Source organism: Macaca nemestrina, chromosome 13 (genome assembly GCF_043159975.1).
Source record: "Macaca nemestrina isolate mMacNem1 chromosome 13, mMacNem.hap1, whole genome shotgun sequence".
In the NCBI taxonomy this organism is placed as follows: domain Eukaryota; kingdom Metazoa; phylum Chordata; class Mammalia; order Primates; family Cercopithecidae; genus Macaca; species Macaca nemestrina.
This window is the reverse complement of record NC_092137.1, coordinates 26233693-26259460: the sequence shown is the minus strand read 5'-3', so window position 1 is coordinate 26259460 and position 25768 is coordinate 26233693. Positions and strand designations below refer to the sequence as shown.

The window sequence follows — 25768 nt, the reverse complement described above, 5'->3', positions numbered from 1 at the left end:
CCGAGGCAGGTGGATCACTTGAGGTCAGGACTTCGAGACCAGCCTGGCTAACATGGCAAAACCCCGTCTCTACTAAAAATACAAAAAAAAATTAGCTGAGCCTGGTGGCGTGTGCCTGTAATCCCAGCTACTCAGGAGGCTGAGGCAGGAGAATTGCTTGAACCTGGGAGGTGGAGGCTGCAGTGAGCAGAGATCGTGCCACTGCACTCCAACTTGGGCAACAAGAGTGAAACTCCGTGTCAAAGAAAAAAAAAAGGACAAATGGGACCATATCAAAAACAGGAACATGGGGTATACACATTTGTCAAAACTCATCAAACTATACACTTAAAATCTGTGCACTTTATTACATGCAAATTATATATCAACAACCAGTATTATACTAAAAAACAAAAGGCACACTGGAGTCAACTTGAAGGAGTGCCAGATAAAATGTGAAATAAGCTGAGCTTCAAAATGAGTAATGACTAAACTTGGCTATAATGAAATAAATAAAAATCTGTAAGTCCTTATCAATTAAAAAAACTAAAAGAGGGTTAGATATATTGGCTCACGCCTATAGTTCCAGCTACTTGGGAGGCTTCGAGGTTGCAGTGAGCTATGATCAAGCCACTGTACTCCAGCCTTGGACAGAGTGAGACTCCATCCAGAAAAAATAAATCAAAAATTAAAAAAAAAATTTTTTTTTTTTTGAGACAAAGTCTTGCTGTATTGCCCTGCCTGAAGTATAGTAGTGGGATCATAGCTTATTGCAACTTTCAACTCCTGAGCCAAAGTAATTCTTGCTTGGTTAATTTTTAAAAATTTTTTCATAGAGATGGAGTCTTGCTATGTTGCTTAGGCTGGTCTCAAACTCCTGGGCTCAAAAGATCCTCCTACCTTGACCTTCCTGCCTTGGTTTCTCAAGTGCTGGGAATATAGGTGTGAGAAACCATGTCCAGCTGGTAGATGAGATTTTTAAAAGGAAAATATGCATACAGAGAAATGCAAAGCTCTAAGGAATAAAACTTGCAAAATGCCTTTCAAAAAGAGAAAGAGGGAGAGATCCAGTTTTTTGTTTTTTTTGGGGGTGTGTGTGTGTGTGTGTTTTGAGATGGAGTTTCATGGGTGTGTGTGTGTGTGTGTGTGTGTGTGTGTGTGTGTGTGTGTGTTTTGAGATGGAGTTTCATTCTTGTTGCCCAGTGCAATGGCGTGATTTCGGCTCACTGCAACCTCTGTCTCTCAGGTTCAAGGGATTCTCCTGCCTCAGCCTTCCAAGTAGCTGGGATTACAGGCATGCACCACTATGCCTGGCTAATTTTGTATTTTTAGTAGAGACGGTTTCTTCATGTTGATCAGGCTGGTCTCAAACTCCTGACCTCAGGTGATCCACCCACCTCGGCCTCCCAAAGTGCTGGGACTACAGGCATGAAATGCCGTGCATGGCCCAGTTTTTTTTTTAAGGTAGAGAAGAGTCAGTCAGAATACAGAAGAAAAATCATAAAGGCATATTACTAAGAAGTCAATAGAAGACAGGTGAGTATAGCTTACAGTGTCAAGTGCTATAAAGTACAGAGACAGTGGACTGAGAAAAGATCAGTACATTTAGCAATCACAAAACCATTATTAAGAGAAGGTTCTAAAATATGGTTTCTGTAAAACAAAGGGAGAATGGAAATAATGATTATACAATTAGAGGAAACTGATAGTAAGGAAACAGAAACAACCGCCGTTTCACTCATGCTTGAGGTCTTGCAGGAAGAGAAGAAAAAAAAACAGAGTTAGAATGGACAGAAAGGTCAACTGAAGGGTTTCTCCAAACTAAGAAAGAGCTGTGGTTGGTTGAAGACACAAAGGCAAAGTGTCAATGGAAAATGAATGAGATAATGCCTTACATGTTACTTTATCCCAGAAACAGCAACACATTTCATGACTCTCACCAAATTATTCATCCAGCCCAATCTTATTTAACTGCATCTAATTTTAGATTTTTACTTGGTTTGCACATGAATCTTCAGGTGTCTTTTAGGATTCTTTCTAGGTAAATATCTACATAATCTGTTCAGCTACCCTTATACAAGTTCCTAAGGCAATCACCAAATATATGTATTGTGTTTAGGCTGATCAATCGAGTCCTGTGGCTAGCTAGGATAGCATTAAAATATACTGTCATGCTAAGATACTGTTAAGCCTGCAAAATAAAGATTGATGATATTCATAAGCTGCTTAAATTTGTGTAGTACAGATGGTGAAAATAAGAACAAATTGCTATTTTGTGTGTAAAAACTGGAGAAAGTGCCCTTAACGAAATAAGAATGGAAATGAAACTGCATTTACTTACGTAAGTGCTGCTCTAGCCAAATCATGTGGCATCAGGTCTTTATATCTGGGGAAAGAAAACAAATAATTTAAACCGAAACCCTAGAGCTTCAATGAAAACTTTTCATTCTATTTGAAATACTCAGAGATCATCTAACACATGCTGCTACAAACACACTTAACTTTACTATCCAAGGCAGTTCATCATTTCAAATGAAGAAATAGTATGACTTCGCTATTTGTCATCCTTAAAAATCTAGCAAGCCTTAACTCCTACTAAGCTTGCTAAGAATCAAACAAAAATGTTGTCCAATACCTTCATGTTCAGCATAACACACACTAAATTTTCTTTAAAGTGAAGCCCCACCTTTGGGGTCTCTTTTCCTTTAAACATTTTATTTTAAAAGTATATTATTAGGCCGGGCGCGGTGGCTCAAGCCTGTAATCCCAGCACTTTGGGAGGCCGAGATGGGCGGATCACGAGGTCAGGAGATCGAGAGACGATCCCGGCTAACACGGTGAAACCCCGTCTCTACTAAAAAATACAAAAAAATAGCCGGGCGAGGTGGTGGGCGCCTGTAGTCCCAGCTACTCGGGAGGCTGAGGCAGGAGAATGGCGTAAACCCAGGAGGCGGAGCTTGCAGTGAGCTGAGATCCGGCCACTGCACTCCAGCCTGGGTGACAGAGCAAGACTCCGTCTCAAAAAAAAAAAAAAAAAAAAAAGTATATTATTTATTTATTTTGTAATGCCTACAGGGCTACAGGTGATGTATTACGACTTTTGAAGAAACTCTTTGCTTTTAAGTAACTTGAGATTTACCTGAGAATGGAAAGAGGCCGAGCATGGTGGCTCACACCTAGAATCCCAACACTTTGGGAGGCTGAGGTGATATGACTGCTTGAGGCCAGGAGTTCAAGACCAGCCTGGGTAACACAACAAACAAGACTCTGTCTCTACAAAAAATATTAAAAATTGGCCAGGCGTGGTGGCATGGATCTGTAGTCCTAGCTAATTGGGAGGCTGAGGTGAGAAGACTGCTTAAGGCCATGAATTTGAGGCTGCTAGGATCACGCCACTGCACTCCAGTCTGGGCAGCAGAGCAAGACCCTGTCTAAATAAATAAATAAGAATTGGAAAAAGCAGAGTTCCCTTTTTCCCCGCTTTTTTTTTTTTTTTTTTTTTTGAGATGGAGTTTCACTCTTGTTGCCCAGGCTGAAGTGCAATGGCACAATCTCGGCTCACTGCAACCTCCACCTCCTGGGTTCAAGCAATTCTCCTGCCTCAGCCTCCCAAATAGCTGGGATTACAGGCGCCCACCACCACGCCCAACTGATTTTTGTATTTTTAGTAGAAACGGAGTTTCACCATGTCGGTCAGGCTGGTCTTGAACTCCTGACCTCAGATGATTTGCCCGCCTTGGCCTCCCAAAGTGCTGGGATTACAGACATGAGCCACCGTGCCCAGCCTTCCCCTGCTTTTTCTAATACTGACATCTGACATAACCATGATATACTTATTAAAACTAAGAAATGAACATCAGCACAATACTATTCACTAAACTACTATCTAAATCTCACCAGTTGTTCCACCAATGTCCTTTTTCTGTTCCAGGATTCAATCCAAGATACCATGTTGCATTTAGTTGTTATACCTCCTTAGTCTCCTTCAATTTGTGACAGTTTCTCAGTCTTGTCTTTCATGACCCTGACACTTTTGAAGACTAGGGTTATGGATTTGGGGGAAGAATATCACAGAGGCAAACTGTATTTCTCTTAGCTTCATATCAGGGGGTATGTGATATCAATATGACTTACTACCAGTGATGTCAATGTGATGATTTGGGTCAAGTGATGTCTGCCATTTACTCCACTATAAAGTTACTATTTTTTCCTTCCTTTCCTCAATTTGTTAGAAGTGAGTCACTAAGTCTAGCCCACATTCAAGGGGAGAATTAAGTTCCACCTTCCAGTGGCAGGAATAACACAGACTTTGCTGACATATGTCAAAATCATCATAGTAATTGATAAATATTTTGGGGGAGATTCTTTGAGACTATGCAAATATTCTGTTTCTTCTTAACATTTCACCTAATTTTAGCAATCATTTGTAGACCTTGCAGCAAGTATTATGTGGTATTCTAATGGTTATTTATTTTTCCCATTCTTTATTTTATTTATTTTTATTTTTTGAGACAGGGTCTCTGTCACTCATACTGGAATGCAGTGGTGCAATCATAGGTCACTGCAGCCTCAAACTCATAGGCTCAAGCGATGCTCCCACTTCAACCTCCCTTGTAGGTAGGACTACAGGTGTCTGCTACCACACCCAGCTAATTTTTCATTTCTAGTTTTTGCAGAGATGGAGTCTCACTTTGTCTATGCCAGTCTCAAACTCCTGGCCTCAAGCAATCCTCCTACCTCAGCCTCCCAAAGTGCTGGGATTACATGTGTGAACCACTGTATACAGTCCTCCTATATTTATTAATCAAAATTCTTCTGTAAGGAAGACTTGTTCCTTCTCATTTACTCTTTTTTTTTTTTTTTTTTTTTTTTTGAGACAGAGTCTCACTCTGTTGCCCAGGCTGGAGTGCAGTGGCACAATCTCAGCTCACTGCAATCTCCACCTCCCAGGTTCAAATTATTCTCCTGCCTCAGCCTCCTGAGTAGCTGGTATTACAGGCGCCCACCACCACACCCAGCTAATTTTTGTATTTTTAGTAGAGACAGGGTTTCACCATGTTGGCCAGGTTGGTCTCGAACTCCTGATCTCAAGTGATCTACCCACCTTGGCCTCCTAAAGTGTATTTATTTATTCATTTATTTATATCAGATTAGACTCATAGGCATTTGTTTTATTCTTTGGGTTATGTTCCAATACTATTGTGATTTATTTTATTGCTCAAATCATTGCAGTTTTGGTGACTGGTAGCTCCTGCAGGTCAGACCTGCGTCTTTTTGACATGGCCCCCCAAACTCCACTTTTTTTTTATAAGTACTTCTTTGCTTTCCAGCACTACAAGGTCTCCTTGCTCATCCTGTCTTTTCTCTGGCTCAGCCCTAATCATTCTTCAAAGGAGCTCTGGTTCTTTGTATTGAAGAATGCTGTTTAGAAACCAAGATCTGGGTATGAACTCTGTTTGTTTGTTTGTTTAAAGATCAAAAATAAATTGTCTTTATTTTTAAGTCAGAGATTTAATCATGGGATTAAATAAGAAGATTCATTCTTCAAGTTCCTGAAAATTAGTAAAACTTAAAAACTCCAAAATATTTTTACTATTATTTTCACTCAGAATCACAGAAGAAATCATGAGTAGTTTTCCAGATTTTTCATAGGTAAACCCAGTTTCCTCAAATTTAGAACAGAATTATTTGGGGAAAAGTCATGTGCCAGTTTGAAAATGCCTAAGCCATAAAGCCATAAGCCATAAATTATTTACCATTTACAATCCCTTTTTTTTTTTTTTAGAGAGTCTCGCTCCGTCACCAAGGCTGGAGTGCAGTGGTGCAATGTGCCTCCTGGGCTCAAGGGATCCTCCCACCTCAGCCTCCCAAGTAGCTGGGATTACAGGCACACACCACCATGCCTGGCTAATTTTTGTATTTTTAGTAGAGATGGTGTCTTGCCATGTTGGCCAGGCTGGTCTCAAACACTTGACCTCAGGTGATCCGCCCACCTCGGCCTCCCAAAGTGCTGGGATTACAGGCGTGAGCCACTGCGCCCGGCCCCAGACTAGGTTTATCATTTCCAGCCAACTCATCATTTACAATCTTTATTCTCATACTCTCACACTCCTCTACCTGAATTATTGATAGACTTCTGAATTCCACTGCTAGACTCTATTCCCAGGAGTGCTTCCCAAATGCCCCTACCCATAAGAACCTGGCCTTCCAAATAACACTCAAGTTGAAAGCAACGTTTCTGCAAATTAAACAGAAAAATACTTTTTCCACTTAAAAAATGATCTTCTATTACAGAAGACTTATTTGGCACCTCAACCCTAACATCAATAATGTAAAAATTGTTGTCCTTATAAATTTTCCCTCTATGTTATTATTATTAATTTTTCTTGTTTTAAGAGACAAGGTCTCGCTCTGTCACCCAGGTTGAAATGCAATAGCATAGCTCATATACGATCACAGCCCACTGCAGCCTCAAACTCCTGGGCTCAAGCAACACTCCTGCCAGTCTCCCAAGTAGCTGGGACTAGGGGCATGCACCACCATGCCTGGCTAATTAAAACACCTTTTTTCTTCTTTTTTTGTAGCGATAGGACTGGCAGGTGGGGGTGAGGAGGGGTTGGGGGTAGTTGTCTAGTTATCTTGCTCATAGCTCAAGCTGGTCTCAAACTCCTGTCTTCAAACAATTCTCCCGCCTCGGCCTCCCAAAGCACTGGAATTATAGGTGTGAGCCACTGCACCGGGCCTCTAATGTTATTTTTTAGTAACTTTTGTTCTTCACATGAATATTGCCTTAAAATACTTTTTATTCTCTCTTCCCTATTCACTATCATTTCTTACATTACTCAAAGACTTTCTCTTCTCTGAACCACAAGATTGCTCATGAACTGCCTTCTTTCTCAACCAGAATCCTGAATTAAACTAAAACACAATACACAACAAAGAAAGGAACAACCCAATGCTAATTTGGTAAATACCTCAAATTAAACTTCATGCAAATACTAATCATCAAATGTTTAATAAAAGTAAATGAAACAGTTGAGTATGTTTGGGTTTGTTTTTTTCTTCTTTGTTTTGTTGTGTTTTTTTTGAGACGGAGTCTCGCTCTGACGCCCAGGCTGGAGTGCAGTGGCGCAATCTCAGCTCACTGCAACCTCCACCTCCCAGGTTCAAGTGATTCTCCTGCCTCAGCTTCCCAAGTAGCTAGGACTACAGGCATGCACCACCACACCCAGCTAATTTTTGTATTTCTAGTAGAGCTGGGATTTTACCATATTGGCCAGGCTGGTCTCGAACTCCTAACCTCAGGTGATCCCCCTGCCTTCGCCTCCCAAAGTGCTGGGATTACAGGCATGAGCCACTGAACCTGGTCTGTTTGTATTTTTTAACAGCTAGTAAAACAGTATCGAACACCTACATAATACATACATGATCCTCACAAAAAAAGAGTCTTCCTAGCCAAGAACTTTCATGTATTGATGGAACTTTCTTTTTCTATTTTATTGCTGCCGAGTAAAAGGAGGACACCATCTTCTTCCTGCTTCTAAAGCCTTCTGATTCTTACTTTCACTGTTGTGTCAGTACAGGAAAGAGATTATAGAAACATTGTTAAGTGGATTACTATATTGATAAAATAGGATGAATAGAGAAATGTCACTACCATTTACTTATAGCGTTACTTCTTTTTTTTTTTTTTTTTTGAAACAGGGTCTCGCTTTGTTGCCCAGGCTGGCGTACAGTGGTGCAATCTCAGCTTACTGCAGCCTCCACCTCTTGGGTTCATGAGATTCTTGTGCCTTAGCGTCTGGAGTAGCTGGGACTACAGGTGCATACCACCACACCCAGTTAATTTTTGTATTTTCAGTAGAGACAGGGTTTTGCCACGAACTCCTACCCTCAAGTGATCCACCCACCTTGGCCTCTCAAAGTGCTGGGATTACAGGCATGAGCCATGTGCCTGGCCAACTTATAGCATTACTTCTATTAGAAAATATATTTACAGGTCCCAAATTGTCTGTTTAAAAATGAACCTTTGTTGTGTGTGTGTGTGTGTGTGTATATATGTATATATGTATATACACACACACACACACACACGTGTATCTTTCATAAGTCACTGCACATTATACATAATACTGTGCACCTTGCTTTTTTGGGGGGGGCGGGAGGAGGGGATAGGGTCTTACTGTCACCTAGGCTGGAGTGTAGGTAGCAGCATGATCACAGCTCACTGCAGCCTTGACCTCCCAGGCTCAAGTGATCTTCCCACCTCAGCCTCCAGCCTCCAGAGTAGCTGGGACTACAGGTGTGTACCACCATGCCCAGCAAATATTTTTTATTTTCTGTAGAGACAAGGTCTTGCTATGTTACCCAGGCTAGTCTTGAACTCCTGGGCTCAAGCAATCCTCTTGCCTTGGCTTCCCAAAGTGCTGGGATTACAGGTGTGAGCCACTGCACCCAGACTGCACCTTGCTTTTTACACTTAACATATCTTCAAGATCTTAGGTCTTCCATATTAGTATATAAAGATAGGTCTCATTATTTTTAACAGATGCCTAACATTCTGCAGCATTTTTTTAAAGCTGGCAACTACCTATTCAAAATATAAACACTAAAACAATCTAAACAGAATAGAATGAACAGTTTAAACCTTGTTATCAAAGGCCATTACCAGCTTTTGGATAGACTAACCTTCACTCGGGGACAGAAAAGCAGCATAAAAGGCCAAGGAGAAGAGCAATTTTGATCTAGGGAATTCTGGAGCTGGTCTAGGATCATTCTTGTCCCATACACTTGGGGTTGTGCTATGCCAGGGGTTTGGACCAGCCCTATCAACTCCAATTTTACTAATTTCCAGGAGGCCAAACCAGTGGATTATATAGGCCCTTCGGAATGCCCATGGCCCATATCTTCAGCACTCAAACTTCTGAGGAGGCACAGAGACAATGTCCTTTTCTCCAGAAAAGGAAAGGACAGCTCTGTTGGAAGCAAGCTATCTGGACCTCTAGGCTTTCAAAATAGAGCTATTTCAAGCAAAACTACACTAGGCTTATTCATGAGAAGGATAAAAAACAAATGTTGCCATATTATTTCACCACTGTCTTGACTTATTCTATTAATTTCATGGGACTGCTATCCAAATATTAGTCCACTAACAATATTATTACCTACAGGGTTACATTTACAAAGACTACCTTTGAAAGTGTTTTAAAAGAAGGAAAAAAATAATATGATCATGTCATACTTACGAAGTGCCGGACAGCAAAAATGGAGTGCGAACACCATCCACCACCACAACATTCCTTATATTGGGTTTGGCTAATGTCTTCTTTGTTTTGGTCTGGACAGCTTTAAGATAAAGTTTAAAAAAAAACTGCTAATTAAAATACATAAGTCTGATTACTTTTACTTTTTTTTTTTTTTAAGCTGGAGTCTCGCTCTGTCACCCAGGCTGGAGTGCAATGGTGCAATCTCGGCTCACTGCAACCTCTGCCTCCTGGATTCAAGCAATTCTCCTGCCTCAACCTCCCGAGTAGCTGGGATTACAGGCACCTGCCATCATGCCTGGCTAATTTTTGTATTTTTGTAGAGATGGGGTTTCACCATGTTGGCCAGGCTGGTCTCAAACTCCTGACCTCAGGTGACGTGCCCACCTCAGCCTCCCAAACTGCTGGGATTACAGACATGAGCCACCATGCCCGGTCTACTTTTACATTTTTTAAGACAGTCACTTTAAGAATTATTACATCATTAATGCCAACCTGCATTTACCATTTACTAAACCACTTTAAATTTTTTTCAAAAAAAGGCTAAGAAACTGACTAGCATTTGTAAGTTTCTACATAATATTTAAGATAAAGCTTATATCCAATGATGAGGGAATTTATGCCATTAACAAAATAGTTCATTTTTATTAAGTTTGACAACCTATATCATTAGAAGTAACCAAATTTACATGCAAATCTACCCTTAATATTAGAAGTTGCAATGATTGATATTGTTCACTCTTCACATAGCTTGATGTTCTTACCTTTCTATGTGGAAATAAAGGGCCCTTGGTTGGTGACTTGCTATTCTGCAAAAACCTACATGCCTAAATACTTTTTAATCTCAAAAAAGCAAACTTCCTTTAGGTTTCTTTCTTTCTTTCTTTCTTTCTTTTTTTTTTTAATGTTTAAGCTGTATATTTACTCATTGAAACACTAGGTAAAATAAGGGTAAAATCAACTAAAGGAAAAATAGTTGTTTGATTCATTTGTACTTAAATTGACTAAAGTAGTACTAACGTCATTATGATGCAGCAAATATAAGACCTCTTTCTACAAAGATTAGCATAACCAACAAATTAGGGGATATAGTAAAACTGAGCCAAAAAGGGTGAGGAAATCAATTAACCGTTTACCTCAATAGTTTTTAAAAAATAAGCAAAGCCTCAAAATCCCAAACAATAGGAGTATCTTCATAACACCAATTTGTACTTGTATTTCTTATTCTTGAGGTTAGATTCTAAACACTAAAGATATCCAAACTAGTATTAGATCTACTTATCTATAGCCAGAGACAGCTTTTATCATGTTGTCCTTAGCAGCCAAAGTTATTAAAATGTCTTTTCTCCAGGAAGACCCAATAGGAAAAAAAGAAACCTCTCTGATTAGGCTCCAACCATACTCCACCCTCCATCAAATTGCCTGGATAGACATAATGGAAACCAGAACACGTGGTTTCCAAACAAGAAAAATCCTATCAGGGAGGGGAGGAGGGGAGAGGAAGGTTCAGCCAGTGCCCAGACTGAAATTGAGTAATATCAATTTTACTCATCTTTATATATCTTCAGGTTGCACGTTCGTGGAGTAGTTTAGGAATAAATCCATGGTTTGTGGAGTACTAAAATACCTAGTCGTCTGCTGTATTACATTAAGGCCTTCCCCAGCAGCTTCCAAGGCAGCCTCCAAGTCACTGGCAGGAGAATTTGGCTGGAACTGCAAGCAGGACTGTAGAGATTCCTCTTCATAGTCATAGAAGGGACTGTTCCAGGCCTGATTGTTCCAGAACTGGGTGCACCAGGTCTGAGCGTTCCAGGAGTGGCTGCTCCAGGGTGGGACGTTCTGGCTCTGGTTGCTCCAGGATGAATTGTTCCAGGTCTGGTTCCTCCACATCAGAAGATTCCCAGTCGGGTTCACCAGGCATCCCTGGTAGTAGGAAGAGTAGTGGCTGGGGTAGGTAGGCGCTGAAGCCTTCTGAGTCACACCATTGGTATTCTTTGGCCAGTTGTTTTTCAGCCACCTCTTGGATTTCATTCTCTGGTTCTGGAACCAGGTCTTCACCTGTTTGTAGCAGAGGTTCAGGATGTTGGAAAGTTCTTGCATCTGCTGGAGGCTGAGGTATCTCTGTCTCTGAAATCTATCATTGAGTACACACAGCTGGGCGGAAGAGAACACAGTTCTGGCCTTCTGTTTCTTGACCGGGACCTTGTCTTCCTTTTTTGTGGCACTATTCTCTGCAGCAGTAGGTTGTCTGCCTTTGGGACTGGTGGAAGAATCGGAGCTGTCCTGAATAAGCAGATCCATGGAGGAAGGAAGAGGAGAGACAGTCTCCGTGTGAGGCATCTCAGTAGAAGACATTTGCAAGGATGGATAGTTTTCTTCAGGCCCACAAATCACAGGCACAGGTGAAGATTCTTTACCATCTGATGCTTTGAAGCAAGGCAAGCTTTGGGGACAAGCTGGATCCACACTTAGTTTCCTTTAGTTTGGTCTCTTGTCTATCCCTCCTCCCAGGTAGTCGACTTCTGACTTTTTCCCTCTGGCTCTTTAGCTTCTTCTCAGGTCTGGTGATATTGTCATGTCTTTCAAGACTACTCCGTGCCCATCTTGTGTGTGTGTGTGTGTGTGTTTCACATTCTTCGCCAAGGAAACCCTTTAGGTTTCTTAAATTAAAGAATAAAATACAAATACGTGCCTGTGGTTTTTTTAAAAAGTAAATAATACTAAACTATGGAAAGTAAAAACTAAAGTTCCCTCTTTATGCTTTCGCCTACCACACTATTTTCTTCCGAGAGGTAAAGTCTGTTTATTTGGTGTATACACTTTCAAATATTTTCTTTTAGTGCATTTACATTCATATACTTGTACGTTATGTATACTTTGTTGGCTTAACAATATAGCTGGAAGAACATTCCGTGTTAGTATATCAAAATCTAGTTCATTATTTTCTTGTTGTTGTTAATGTTGGAATTTACCTACTCTATCATTATTTCTTCATTATCAGAGATAGAAAAAAATCCTAAATTACTGGGAATACAATGTCGACAACGACCTTACCACATCTGTTAATGTCACAGAGAAATATTTGTAGTAAACATCTACAACCAACTTTAAAGAAATATTAGTCAGAGTTAATAGTCATGATAAAATAGGGCATAAAGATGACCCTGGCGGCATTCATGGAGATGTGCTGCTGGTGAAGGAGATAAACGGAACAAGGAGGTAAGTGAAGAGACTGTGGCAAACCCAAGTATGTGGTGCAAAAGGCCAGGATAAAGGCAGTATCAACATGAGAGGACGTTTATAAAGGAAAACAAGGTATGCTGGCTACCAATCAGATATAGAAAGAAAGGAAACAGGAAAACAGGATTATAAAGGAAGCTTAGAGACTAAGAATACTTAGCTACCTGAAACAAAGTGAGAACTGGTTTTGGAACAAAAAGGGGACTTAATTTTTTTTTTTTTTTTTTTTTTTTTTTTTTGAGATGATGTCTCGCTCTGTCGCCAAGGCTGGAGTGCTGTGGCACAATCTCGGCTAACTGCAACCTCCACTTCCCAGGTTCGAGCAATTCTCCTGCCTCAGCCTCCCGAGCAGTTGGGATTACAGGCGCATGCCACCATACCCAGCTAGTTTTTACATTTTTAGTAAAGATGGGGTTTCACCTTGTTTGCCAGGCTGGTCTTGAACTCCTGACCTCAAGTGATTCGCACACCTTGGCTTCCTAAAGCGTTGGGATTACAGGCGTAAGCCACTGTGCCCGGCCTCATTTTTAAACTAATTTTGAGGTGACAGAGAGACATCCAGGTGGATATGTTAACTACACAGTTAGCTAGAAGATGCAAAGCAAAACCTCTGAAGAGAAATGAGTGTAGATTAGAAAGTCATGAAATATTGAAACTCAGAATACAGAAGGAAAGCAGAGATGTATTTTGCAACGCCTGTTCTCCCACAGCCCCCTCTATTTCTTTTAAATTTCTTTTTTCCTCTTTAACAATAAAAGATGCTTTTTTTGTTTGTTTGGGTGTGGGGGGGTGTTTGTTGTGTTGTTGTTTCATCCCACAGCCCCCTCTAAAGGGAGTTGCCCCGCTTACAGTCCCTGCCAAAGGGGAAGCCATAGGCACAACTCTAAGTCAATATAAAAACTGATCAGATCCAGAGTAGGTACTGGACTCACCAACGATCCATCCATATAGGAGCCAACCACAAACCAGTGTCATCTACCTACAAGTGATCAGTTGTGCTAGTCAGATTCTCTCTCTAGGCAAAGAAGCACGGAAAGAAATGCCAATTAGTTGAAGCTGAAAAGATGTCACGAGGTAGAATCAGGGTGATGGTAAATTGACGTCATTCATAAGTCAGTCTGTAAACCGTAAGTGAGCAAATAAGCCAGCCAGAAGGAAGAATCATAGAAGCAGAAAGACCAGGAAAGGGACATACCATGTGGGGCATGAGAGAGACAAAGTAGCTGGCCCCTAGAGCTGCTTGCTTGGTTCCTAACGCCTTTCCAGCTGTAGTACACACAAACCTTCTCATCCTTAACCTGAGGGTCCATTACTACAACAAAAAGACCCTTAGCTTTGTGATGTTCCTACAATGAGAAGGCTGAGGGAAGATGCGAGACAAACAGTAACTTAAGAGGCAGTAGGAAAATCAAGAGAGAACGGTATAAAAGATCAAAGGCAGGAGAGTGTCAAGGAGAACAAGATGGTCAAATGCATTGGTCCTCAAGGAGAAGAATCCTAATTTCAATAGACTGAAAACAGGCCACTAAATGTGAAGATTTGCAGACTATTCATGACTGACCTTGCAGGTGACAGGTCCAATGGTATGCCATCATGTCATTCCACATTTTAAAAACTAACCAAGCCAGGCGTGGTGGCTCATGCCTGTAATCTCACCACTTTGGGAGGCCGAGGCGGGCAGATCACGAGGTCAGGAGTTCAAGATCAGCCTGGCTAACATGGTGAAACTCTGCCTCTACTAAAAATACAAAAATTGGATGGGCACAGGGGTACGCGCCTATAATCCCAGCTACTGGGGAGGCTGAGGCAGAAGAATGGCTTGAACCCAGGAGGTGGAGGTTGCCGTAAGCTGAGATCTTGCCACTGCACTCCAGCCTGGGTGACAGGGCAAGACTCTGTCTCAAAACAAACACACGAACAAACAAAACTCACCATGTATTCCTTTTATACACTTTCAGATAAATTTCAAATTCTTAACTCTTCTAACAAACAGCCTGCTTTATTTGGTTCCACCTTAACTATCCAGAAGTATTTTCCACTACTTCTCAAAATAGAACAAGATGAGCCAGCCCCCAGTCCTTTACAGCTTTGCTCAGGTCAGCCTCCTTGCCTTTACTTATGGACCTCCCATCTGCCTGGTCCCTTTTTTGCCCATCTAATTCTTAACCTGTCTCTTGGGCCTCGTTCACATTCTATCTCCTAGTAAAGCCTTCCCTGATAACTACAGTTACTGAGGGTTCCTGCCTCTAAACCTCTGGGCAGCCTCTAGGGCATACTGGCCATTCCAAATAATTTAGCATATTATAAAGTAATTAAACTAACTCTACAAGCCACATTTTTAAAATATTCATTATTATATGTAGGAGATCAGTCAGAGTGGTGGGAGAAACTATAGGGAAAGGTGCAGGCCTTCCGAAAGGTCAGAAGGTTCTGCAGAGCCCCGGGGAGGAACAGCTGAAGGCAGATGTTCTATAACCCTGAGGCAGAGGGCAAGAAGTAGGTACAAGGGAGTGTAGGGGAATGTATCTTAAACTAGCTTATTTATTTATGTTGACCAGGGTCTGATCTTTGATCACCCATGCAAGATGTTCCTGGAAGGGGAACAATAAATGTTAGTTACTCATAGATTGTGTTTGCTCCAGGCTTTCATCATTGTGCCTATACTGAATGAGAGCAAGCAGCTCCAGTTCCTCCGGCTGCTGCACTTTGGCCACTAGAGCCAGGCAGACCCCTAGCTGGTCTTACACTGCATACCTGTGTCTGAGTACTCATTTCATCTGTCAGTTGGCCAGGGTCTGCAGGACAGACCTGGCAGGTGGTGCCCCATGTGAGGCTGCAATGGATCCTGACAGAACCCTCAAAAATGAAGGTGAAGTGACTGGGCAGTAAGTAATTGGTGCCCGCTCAGGATTTCCAAGTCTGAGGGGATTTTCAAGCTAGGCTTTCATCATGGGACATGATGTTTCATCATGGTGAGAGACAGAACTAACTAGATTTCCTAGGCCAACTAAGAACTCCTAAGCCTAGCTGGAGAAGGTGACTGCACCCACCTTTAAACACAGGGCTTGTAACTCAGCTCACACCTGACCAATCAGGTAGTAAAGAGGGCTCACTAAAATACCAATTAGGTTAAAAGCAAGAGGTAAAGAAATACTCAAATCATCTATCATCTGAGAGCACAGGAGGAGGGACAATGATTGGGATATAAACCCCAGGCATTTGAGCAGGGAGAGGCAACCCCCTTTGGGTCCCCTCCCCTTGTATGGGAGCTCTGTTTTCACTCTATTAAATCTTGCACACTCTTCTGGTCCGGCTTGAGCTGAGCTTTTGCTCACCATCCACCACTGCTGCTCGCTGCTGTCACAGACCCGCCGTTGACTTCCACCCCTCCGGATCAGGCAGGGTGTCCGCTGCATTTCTTTCTTTTTTTTTTTTTTTTTTTTTTGAGACGGAGTCTCCCTGTGTCTCTCAGGCTGGAGTCCAGTGACTGGATCTCGGCTCACTGCAAGCTCCGCCTCCCGGGTTTACGCCATTCTCCTGCCTCAGCCTCACGAGTAGCTGGGACTACAGGCGCCGCCACCTCGCCCGGCTCATTTTTTGTATTTTTTAGTAGAGACGGGGTTTCACCGTGTTAGCAGGGATGGTCTTGATCTCCTGACCTCGTGATCCGCCCATCTCGGCCTCCCAAAGTGCTGGGATTACAGGCTTGAGCCACCACGCCCGGCCTCTGCTGCGTTTCTGATCCAGTGAGGCAACCAGTGCCCTTCCGTTCAGCCTAGAGGCTCGCCATTGTTCCTGTGCAGCTAAGTGCGCAGGTTCATCCTAATCAAGCTGAACACTAGTCGCTGGGTTCCACCGTTCTCTTCCATGACCCACGGCTTCTAATAGAGCTATAACACTCACCTCATGGCCCAAGGTTCCATTCCTTGGAATCTGCGAGGCCAAGCACCTCAGGTCAGAGAAAAAAAGGCTTGCCGCCATCTTGGGAGCGGCCTGCCCCATCTTGGGAGCTCTAAGAACAAAGGCCCACCCGTAACAATGGGACATGAGTTAGCTCAACAGCAACAATACCTAAAAGTATTGAAACAGCTGCTTAAAGCTAGCAGAGCCTTGGTTTTGGAGGCTCAATTAAGGGACCTAATGCAAACTGCTGTTTTCCATAACCCATGGTTCCCAGAAGAAAGCACACTAGACCTAGAGTTCTGGGAACAAGTCGGAAGAAATCATTTTTTTTTTTTTGAGACAGAGTGTTGCTCTGTAGCCCGGGCTAGAGTACAGCAGCACAATCTTGGCTCACTGCAAGCTCCACCTCCGGGGTTCACACCATTCTCCTGCCTCAGCCTCCCAAGTAGCTGGGACCAGAGGCGCCCACCACCACACCTGGCTAATTTTTTGTATTTTTAGTAGAGACGGGGTTTCACCGTGTTAGCCAGGATGGTCTCGATCTCTTGACCTTGTGATCCGCCTGCCTCGGCCTCCCAAAGTGCTGGGATTACAGGCGTGAGCCACCACGCCCAGCCACAAGTGGGAAGAAATCTTAAATGACATCATGTAAAAGGGGAACAGGTCCCAGTAACATCTTTAACGTTTTAGGCCTTAGTTAGGACTGCTTTGGCCCTGCTCTACACAGAAGAGCCTAAAAAGGGAAGGGAAGAGGAACCATCACCTACCTTACCACCTCCTCCTCCTCCCTCAGCCCCACCATTACTAGGCAAAGGTGCCACAGAGGAGACAGAGGTTTTTCCTGAGCCCCCTCCCCCAATAAACTGGGAAGAAGACAATGGATATACTACAGTTATGGGACCCTGTCTTAGGCAAGCAGCATTAGAAGGGGAGCTCTTGGCCGGGATCGGTGGCTCACGCCTGTAATCCCAGCACTTTGGGAGGCCGAGGTGGGTGGATCACGCGGTCAGGAGATTGAGACTATCCTGGCTAACATGGGCTAACCCCATCTCTACTAAAAGTACAAAAAATTAGCTAGGCATGGTGGTGGGCACCTGTAGTCCCAGCTACTCAGGAGGCTGAGGCAGGAGAATGGCGAGAACCCAGGAGGCGGAGCTTGCAGTGAGCCGAGGTCAGGCCACTGTACTCCAGCCTGGGCAACAGAGCAAGACTCCATCTCAAAAAAAAAAAAAAAAAGAAAAGAAGGGGAGCTCTTAGTCTGCCCAGTGATGCAAAATCAACAAGGCAATCAGGTACATGAACCCATTACTTTCAACACTTATAAAGAAATAAGAGAAAGCATTAGAGAAAACAGAGCCGCTAGCACATTTACGAGAGGACTGATTGAGGCCATAGCAGACAACTACCATATGACCCCTTTCTAATAATGGCCAATTATGTATTCAATAGTCACCTAAGGACTCTCGTTCTGCCTCATGTGCGCACTGGCTCCTAAGCACATCAAAATTTTCTGAAGGGCAAGACGATACAGCTCCATTTTATATATTCTACAGTACTCTGGACACACAGCAGTAATGAATTATAAGAATCTGATTTGGGAGCTAAAATATCTGGGTTGTAGGCCTAGTCTGCCACGATTTTCTTATTTGCAAATATTAGAGCTCTGCCCAACTCCAAAACCTACAATTCAATGGCTGACTGATATACATTCTACACTCTTTAAAAACAATTAAAATCAAAGAAGATAATAAGTGTGTCATATATTATACAACTATTATACACATGTGTGTGTGTATATATATACAGAGAGACAGACATCTATACATAGACATAACCATCAAATCAGTCAAAATTTCCAACAGACACTTATATGTCCAGTCCATCAGATGACTAAAAACATCCACAAATTCTGTATCCCTCTATTTTAATTCCTTCATCCTAACAGCTCTGTCAAGAAGAGATATTCACACGCGCTTCAAGAGGAATTAGTTATAAAATTACTGCAATCTTCAAACCAGAATGCCAGTTAAAACAAAAAAAATTACTGCAACCTAAAACCTGCTGAGCCCCAGGCACATGCCTGCTTCCACCCTCAAAGCAGCTGGCCACTTCCCATTGTTTTATCATTTGCCTTCTGGTACCACTATCATCATCAGCGTTAATGCAAATTACTTGTGGGACACTGTGTTATATTTGCGGAACACTGTGTTATACACTGGGGATACCAAAAAGCTAAAGACTCACAGGGCTTACAATACATTTAGGGAGACAGAAACATCAGGAACAGTTACAGAGCAATATAAGGAATAGTTTAAACACCAAATACATGGTTTCCTCTGCTGGTATTCAGAATGACCTTCTCCCACTTGGCAAGGATCAGGTCTATTTGTGTGACTTTGCAAAGCAAAGACCTGGGTCAACATTAGAATTAGGGAAAAGGCAAAACAAGACAGACAGGAATTATTTATGGAGGTACTACAAACCTATATTTTAGTTAGAATGTAAAGGCCACAGGAAAAATATTTGTTATATGACAACATGAAACTTCTGTAGTTGGGATTAGGCAATAATAGAAAAATACCATCTTGCACTTATAGTGAATTTATAGTTTTTAAAGTGCTTTGAGATATCTCATAACTATATGAGGCTGGTAAGACTAGACTTATTATATATTTCTTTTTTAGATGAAGAAACTAAGCACAGGGAAGTGACCAGTTCAAGGCCACACTGCCCAAAAAGAGGTAGAACTGGAAGAGAATACAGGTCCTCTGAATCCTGGGAACCAAATCCCAGGATTTTTTCTTTTTTCTTTTTTTTTTTTTTGAGCCGGAGTCTCGCTCTGTCACCCAGGCTGGAGTGCAGTGGTGTGATCTCGGCTCACTGCAAGCTCTGCCTCCTGGGCTCAAAGATTCTTGTGTCTCAGCCTCCCAAGTAGCTGGGACTACAGGCGTGCGCCACCACGCCCAGCTAATTTTTGTATTTTTAGTAGAGATATGGTTTCACCATGTTGATCAAGCTGGTCTCAAACTCCTGACCTCAGGTGATCCACCTGCCTCAGCCTCCCAAAGTGCTGGGATTACAGGCGTGAGCCCCCACACCCAGCCTGGAAGATATTTTTTCTATTAAGTTATTATACAAGTAGAAATACTATAATAAAACCAAAATCAAAGCCATACAGAATCTAGGCAAGGAGAAAAATGTTAAGAATTTGACAGGGTGTTTTTAGCACTAGCCTGGGAAGATACAAACCTACAGCACATTCTACAAAAATCTGCAGTAAAGAAGCCTAATTTATTGGGTTTACTGAGGGTGTAAATGACCATATAAAATCAACACATTTCCTTACTCTTTTATTTCATACTAACTAAACAACTTTCTGTTATTACTAGTTCCCTAATCACTTCTATTTCAGGAATGGGCCCTCTTGCACATGGGAGAAGATATTCATCAATAGAGAAGCATTTCACAAATTGCAAATTTAAAAAGTTAACTTTTGGTTCCATAACAGATCTCAAGAGCATTTGTAAGCCATTCATCTCCAGGACGGCCAGCAAGAGGATAAATAAACTGACCAGCGAGGTTTATGGAACCTCCATGACTCCAGCAGGTTCAAATCCCAGAAAACAGTCTCCTGTCAACAAACTCAAGCCTAATCCTAAATAAGGTAGTATCATTATTGATTGGCCCTATAATTTTTTAATTTGAAGGCAACAGAGATGTTCATGTTGCTCATAAAAAGGGGAGAATTAGCAAATTAGTTTTGGTTTTTATTCAGAGTTCACAGACTATAGAATCTGGAATCTACCATTGAAATCAGAAATGTTTATGTTACAAATGACTGTACCTGGGGCAGCTCGTAGCTGGGAGGAACAGCTCAGAGGTCTTATGGCTGGAAGACAAAATAAACTGTTTACAAAAAGCAATACCATTCAGTATCTGTGCAAGATGCTTATAAATCCAAATCCAATCTCTAAAAATAAAATAATAATAATAAACTTACCAAATCTGAGGGCCCATTTTGATGTAGTGGGAAGTTTTTTAAAAGGGCAAGTCAAGATGGTAGTCATTCTGGAATCTAAAAAGAGAACAAAAGTATATCCTGGATTAGCTGAACAATTTGTAGTTTACATTGTAGTCTATGAACTCTAATAACCTCATCCACAGCTGCTAGAAAACATTAAAACTTAATCTTATCAACCATTCTTCATCCAATAATATTATTATGATAGGAACACTGACATGGCTTTCACATCGTACCAATCACTATTCTAAGCATTAACCATCTAATCTTCACAATGACCTATAAAGTAGGCATGATTATTACATCCTTTGTAAGAGATAAGGAAATTCAGGCATAGTAGGATTTAGTGACTTGCCAAAAGACCTACAACTAGTGAGTGGCAGAGCTGGAATATTTATTTATTTATTTATTTTTGAGATGGAGTTTTGCTCTTGTTGCCCAGGCTGGAGTACAGTGGCGCAATCTCGGTTCACTGCAATCTCCACCTCCCCAGTTCAATCGATTCTCCTGACTCGGCCTCCTGAGTAGCTGGGATTACAGGCACGTGCCACGGCGCCCGGCTAATTTTTTGTATTTTTAGTAGAGACGGGGTTTTGGCATGTTGGCCAGGCTGGTCTTGAACTCCTGACCTCAGGTGATCCATCTGCCTTGGCCTCCCAAAGTGCTGGGATTACAGGCGTGAGCCACCGCGCCCGGCCCAGACCTGGAATTTGAACCCAGGGAGTCTACCTCCAGAGTTTGTGCTCCTGTCCTTTAGGGTCAAAGAAGCAGAGAGACTGCTAGGCATGATCATAAAACCATTAGTATTAGTTTCACGATTCTGAAGGCTATACTATGATTACGTAGAAGGCTTTGTGGAATGTTTGTATTTGAAGGGAATACACACTAAATAGGGATGGTGAAGCATCATGTCAACAACTTACTCTCAACTGCTACTAAAAAAAGTTCGTAGTACTGCACTTGCAACTTTTTTCAAAGTTTGATACTGTATTGTTTCAAAATAATAAAAAAGTAAAACATAATAATCCTATATATTAAAAAATATGTAAAATACATTAACTACTTCCCCCCACCCCCCAAAAAAGACTAAATTTCTAACAATGAGTTCCTACAGATCACTAAGGAAAACACTAGCAGACAAATAAGCACAGAATATGAACAGACCACAGAAAAGGAAATACAAATGGCTCTTAAATATATGAAAAGATGTTCAATTTCACTCATAAGAATTCAAATTAAAATCACAGATATAATTGTCTATCAAAGTAGCAAAGAGTCAAAGGTTTGATATATACTCTGTGTAGGTAAGAGTATGTGCAAATAGATATTCTCATATACTGCTGCCAAGAGAACTGGCACAATCCATGGGGAGGGCAATTTGGTAATTATCTGTGAAACTACAACTGCACCTAATGTTTGAACCAGCAATTCCATTTCCATGAACAGACTTCATGGACATTACTCACACACAGGACATGATCCATATTGTTACTGTAATAGTCAAAGATTAGAATAACCAAAAAATACGAAAATGGGTAAGTAAGCCATGCTACAACACCCTTGTGAAATACAATGCAGCTGTAAAAGGTAAGGAAATGATTATGTACCAATATGAAACCATTTTTAAGCTATATTAAGTGAAGAAAGCAAGATGCAAAATAGCTGTACAGCACACTATCACTCATGTTAAAAGAGGAAAAATATTATGTACATTTCCTTGCATCAGTATAAAATCCCCCTGGAAGTACAATAAAGATGTTAAGAACAATTGTTGACTGGAAGAAAGGGAACTGGGTAACTAGGGGACTGGGGTGGAAGACTTGTCATCATACACTTCTTATAATTTCTTAATTTTGAAGCATGTTTTAACTAAAAAAAGAAAAATCAAAACCAAAAAAATCCCACAAGATTTACCAACAAAGACTTTGGTAGTCAGCCTCCAAGTTGCCCCCCAATAATCTCTACCTCTTGGTATTCACACCCTTGTCTAGCTGCCTCCCTCTCCATATCACAGAATGTATAAACCAAAGAGTATGTTACAAGTAATGGTATGCCACTTCTGACACAGGCTATAAGAGATACTGCAACATCTGCCATGGCCTCTCTCTCAGCTCACTCACTATGGGAGAAGCCAGGTGGTGTGTCCTGAGCAGCCTTATGAAGAGGCTCCTGTGGTGAGGAACTGACGCCTCTTGCCAACAGCCATGTGAGTGAGCTTGGAAGCGGAGCCTTCAGCTAAGGCAAGCTTTCAGCTGACACCAGCCCTGCCAACATTCTGACAGCCACCTCATAGGAAATTCTAAATCAGAGTAATCCAGCTAAGGTGCCCTTGATTCCTGACCTTCAGAAACTATGAGATGGTAAACATGTATTGTTTTAAACTGCTAAATTTTGCAGTAATTGGCTACACAGAAATAGATAATACAAATGTTTTAAGGTTTAACTTCTCTTGGGTTTTTAGAGACTAAAAGGAGGATGTCCTACAGCTTCTGAAAAGGAAAAAACAAAACACACGTTCCAAACATGTGGATTGGAAAGAGATGGAGAAGCCCAAGCTTTAGGATCACCAGCCTAGGGATATTCAAAGGACTCTGGCCAGAGAAACACAAAGAGGCCCATGAGAGAGGCACCACTCAGAAGCTACTTACAGTACCACAAGGGTCTAGGACACAAGTTCCCTTATGTAAAGTTCACCTTGAAATAAAATTCATGAAAATAGTTAAGAAAATGTTGAAAAACAAAAGGGGGAACCTTGTTCCAATAGATAACAAAACTTTCTAGGCTAGGCACAGAGGCTCACACCTGTAATCCCAGCACTTTGGGAGGCCGAAGTGGGAGGATCGCTTGAGCCCAGGAGCTCGAGACCAGCCTGGGCAACCTAGTGAGACCCTGTCTCCACAAAAAATACAAAAAACTAGCTAGGCATGGTGGCATGTGCCTGTAGTCCCAGCTACTCAGGAGGCTGAGGTGGCAGGAGCACCCAAGCCAGGAGTTCAAGGCTGCAGTGAGCCATGATCACACCACTGTACTCGAGCCTGGGTGACAGAGTAAGACCCTGTCTCAAAAGAAAAACAGACAAGCGCCAGGCGTGGTGGTTCATGCCTATAATCCCAGCACTTTGGGAGGCTGAGATGGGCGGATCACAAGGTCAGGAGATTGAGACCATCCTGGCTAACACAGTGAAACCCCATCTCTACTAAAAATACAAAAAGTTAGCTGGGCGTGGTGGCAGGCGCCTGTAGTCTCAGCTATTCAGGAGGCTGAGGCAGGAGAATGGCATGAGCCCGGGAGGCGGAGCTTGCAGTGAGCTGAGATCGCGCCACTGTACTCCAGCCTGGGTGACACAGCGAGACTCTGTCTCCAAAAAAAAAAAAAAAAAAAAAAAGACAAAACACTTTCCATATAGAACCAATGATTAAAACAGAGCAGCTCTAGCACAGGAATAAATGACATTGGTCAACAGAACAGGATGTAGCAGTTCAGAAGCAGACCCATGTATGTAAGAATTTAGTGTATAAAAAATACAACACTGGCCGGGCGCGGTGGCTCATGCCTGTAATCCCAGCACTTTGGGAGGCCGAGGCGGGCGGATCACAAGGTCAGGAGATCGAGACCACGGTGAAACCCCGTCTCTACTAAAAATACAAAAAATTAGCCGGGCACGGTTGTGGGCGCCTGTAGTCCCAGCTACTCGGGAGGCTGAGGCAGGAGAATGGCGTGAACCCGGGAGGCGGAGCTTGCAGTGAGCCGAGATCGCGCCACTGCACTCCAGCCTGGGCTGAGCGACACAGCGAGACTCCGTCTCAAAAAAAAAAAAAAAAAAAAAAAAATACAACACTTCAGTTAGCTGAGAGAAAGAAATTACTCCATGAATTCACTGGGAAAATGGCTAAACATTTGGAAAAAAATTTTAGGTCTGTAGCTCATAGCAAAAGCACAAATAAATGCCAGACAGATTAAATATTTAAATGTATATATTTTAAAAATACATATATTAACTATAAAAGTGCTAGAGGAAAACATCAGAGAATATAATATATACATACACGCACGTGTATGTATTTTTTAGAGACAGAGTCTCGCTCTGTTGCCCAAGCTGCAGTGCAGTGGTATGATCATAGCTCACTGCAATCTGGAACTCCTGAGCTCAAGGGATCCTCCTGCTTCAGCCTCCTGAGTAGCTAATACTACAGGCACATGCCACTATGCCTGGCTAATTAAAAAAAAGAAAAGAAAAAAAACTTTAGAGACAGGCTAGTCTCACACTCCTAGCCTCAAGTAATCCTCCTGCCTCGGCCTCCCAACATGCTGGGATTATAGGCATGGGTCACCAAATCCAGCCTCAGAAAGTATTTTTTTTTTTTTTTTTTTGAGACGGAGTCTCGCTCTGTCACCCAGGCTGGAGTGCAGTGGCCGGATCTCAGCTCACTGCAAGCTCCGCCTCCCGGGCTTACGCCATTCTCCTGCCTCAGCCTCCCGAGTAGCTGGGACTACAGGCGCCCGCCATCTCGCCCAGCTAGTTTTTTGTATTTTTTAGTAGAGACGGGGTTTCACCATGTTAGCCAGGATGGTCTCGATCTCCTGACCTCGTGATCTGCCCGTCTTGGCCTCCCAAAGTGCTGGGATTATAGGCTTGAGCCACCACGCCCAGCCCTCAGAGAGTATTTTTATCACTTGGATGGAGAAGGGATTTCAACATATGGCACAAAACTCAGAAGTACAACAGAAAACAGTAACTAACGGAACTGATCATATAAACATTCAAAATACATACTAAAATATACTAAAATCAAGTTAAAAGGCAAACAGATTCAGAGAAAATATTTGTAACATGTCAAACAGAAAAGGGTTGATACCCATAATCCATGAAGAACTTGTACAAATTATAAGAAAAACAGGGTCAGGCGCAGTTGCTCACACCTATAATCCCAGCACTTTGGGAGGCCCAAGTGGGTGGATCATCTGAGGTCAGGAGTTCGAGACCAGCCTGACCAACATGGAGAAACCCTGTCTCTAATAAAAATACAAAATTAGACAGGCCTGGTGGCACATGCCTGTAAGCCAGCTACTTGGGAGCTGAGGCAGGAGAATTGCTTGAACCCGGGAGGCAGAGGTTGCAGTGAGCCAAGATCATACCATTGCACTCCAGCCTGGGCGAGAGTGAGACTCCATCACAAAAAAAAAAAAAAAAAAAAAAAAAAAAGAAAGAAAGGGAAAGAAAAACAGAAACAATCTATCACGGAATCTGCAGTTTGTACTCTAATATCCATTCTACCCAATTATGTAGCTGCTGTATGTGGCTTATATGGGACTGAATCCAGCCCAACTCCAGGGTTTAAACCAATAAGAAAAATCTCATTCT

The 25768-nt window shown here is 42.1% G+C and overlaps 1 protein-coding gene and 1 pseudogene across 3 annotated transcripts in view; both read right to left on the bottom strand.

Moving 5' to 3' along the window:
- The window catches only part of LOC105479790 (hydroxyacyl-CoA dehydrogenase trifunctional multienzyme complex subunit beta), a 49832-nt gene that overhangs the window by 18694 nt on the left and 5370 nt on the right, over positions 1 to 25768 (bottom strand). For 2 of the 3 annotated variants that reach the window (XM_071076393.1, XM_071076395.1), the window contains exons 2-5: positions 20386 to 20460; positions 20230 to 20274; positions 9225 to 9324; positions 2321 to 2365 (exon numbers count right to left, since the gene is read on the bottom strand). In XM_071076393.1, the coding sequence (XP_070932494.1) occupies positions 2321 to 2365; positions 9225 to 9324; positions 20230 to 20274; positions 20386 to 20452 (257 nt within the window). In that variant the 5' untranslated portion in view covers positions 20453 to 20460. Of the gene's footprint in view, positions 1 to 2320; positions 2366 to 9224; positions 9325 to 10869; positions 10995 to 20229; positions 20275 to 20385; positions 20461 to 25768 lie in introns of those variants that run through there. The other variant, XM_071076396.1, reaches the window with a different exon arrangement.
- Positions 9331 to 20223, bottom strand: LOC139357794 (homeobox protein NANOG pseudogene; annotated as a pseudogene).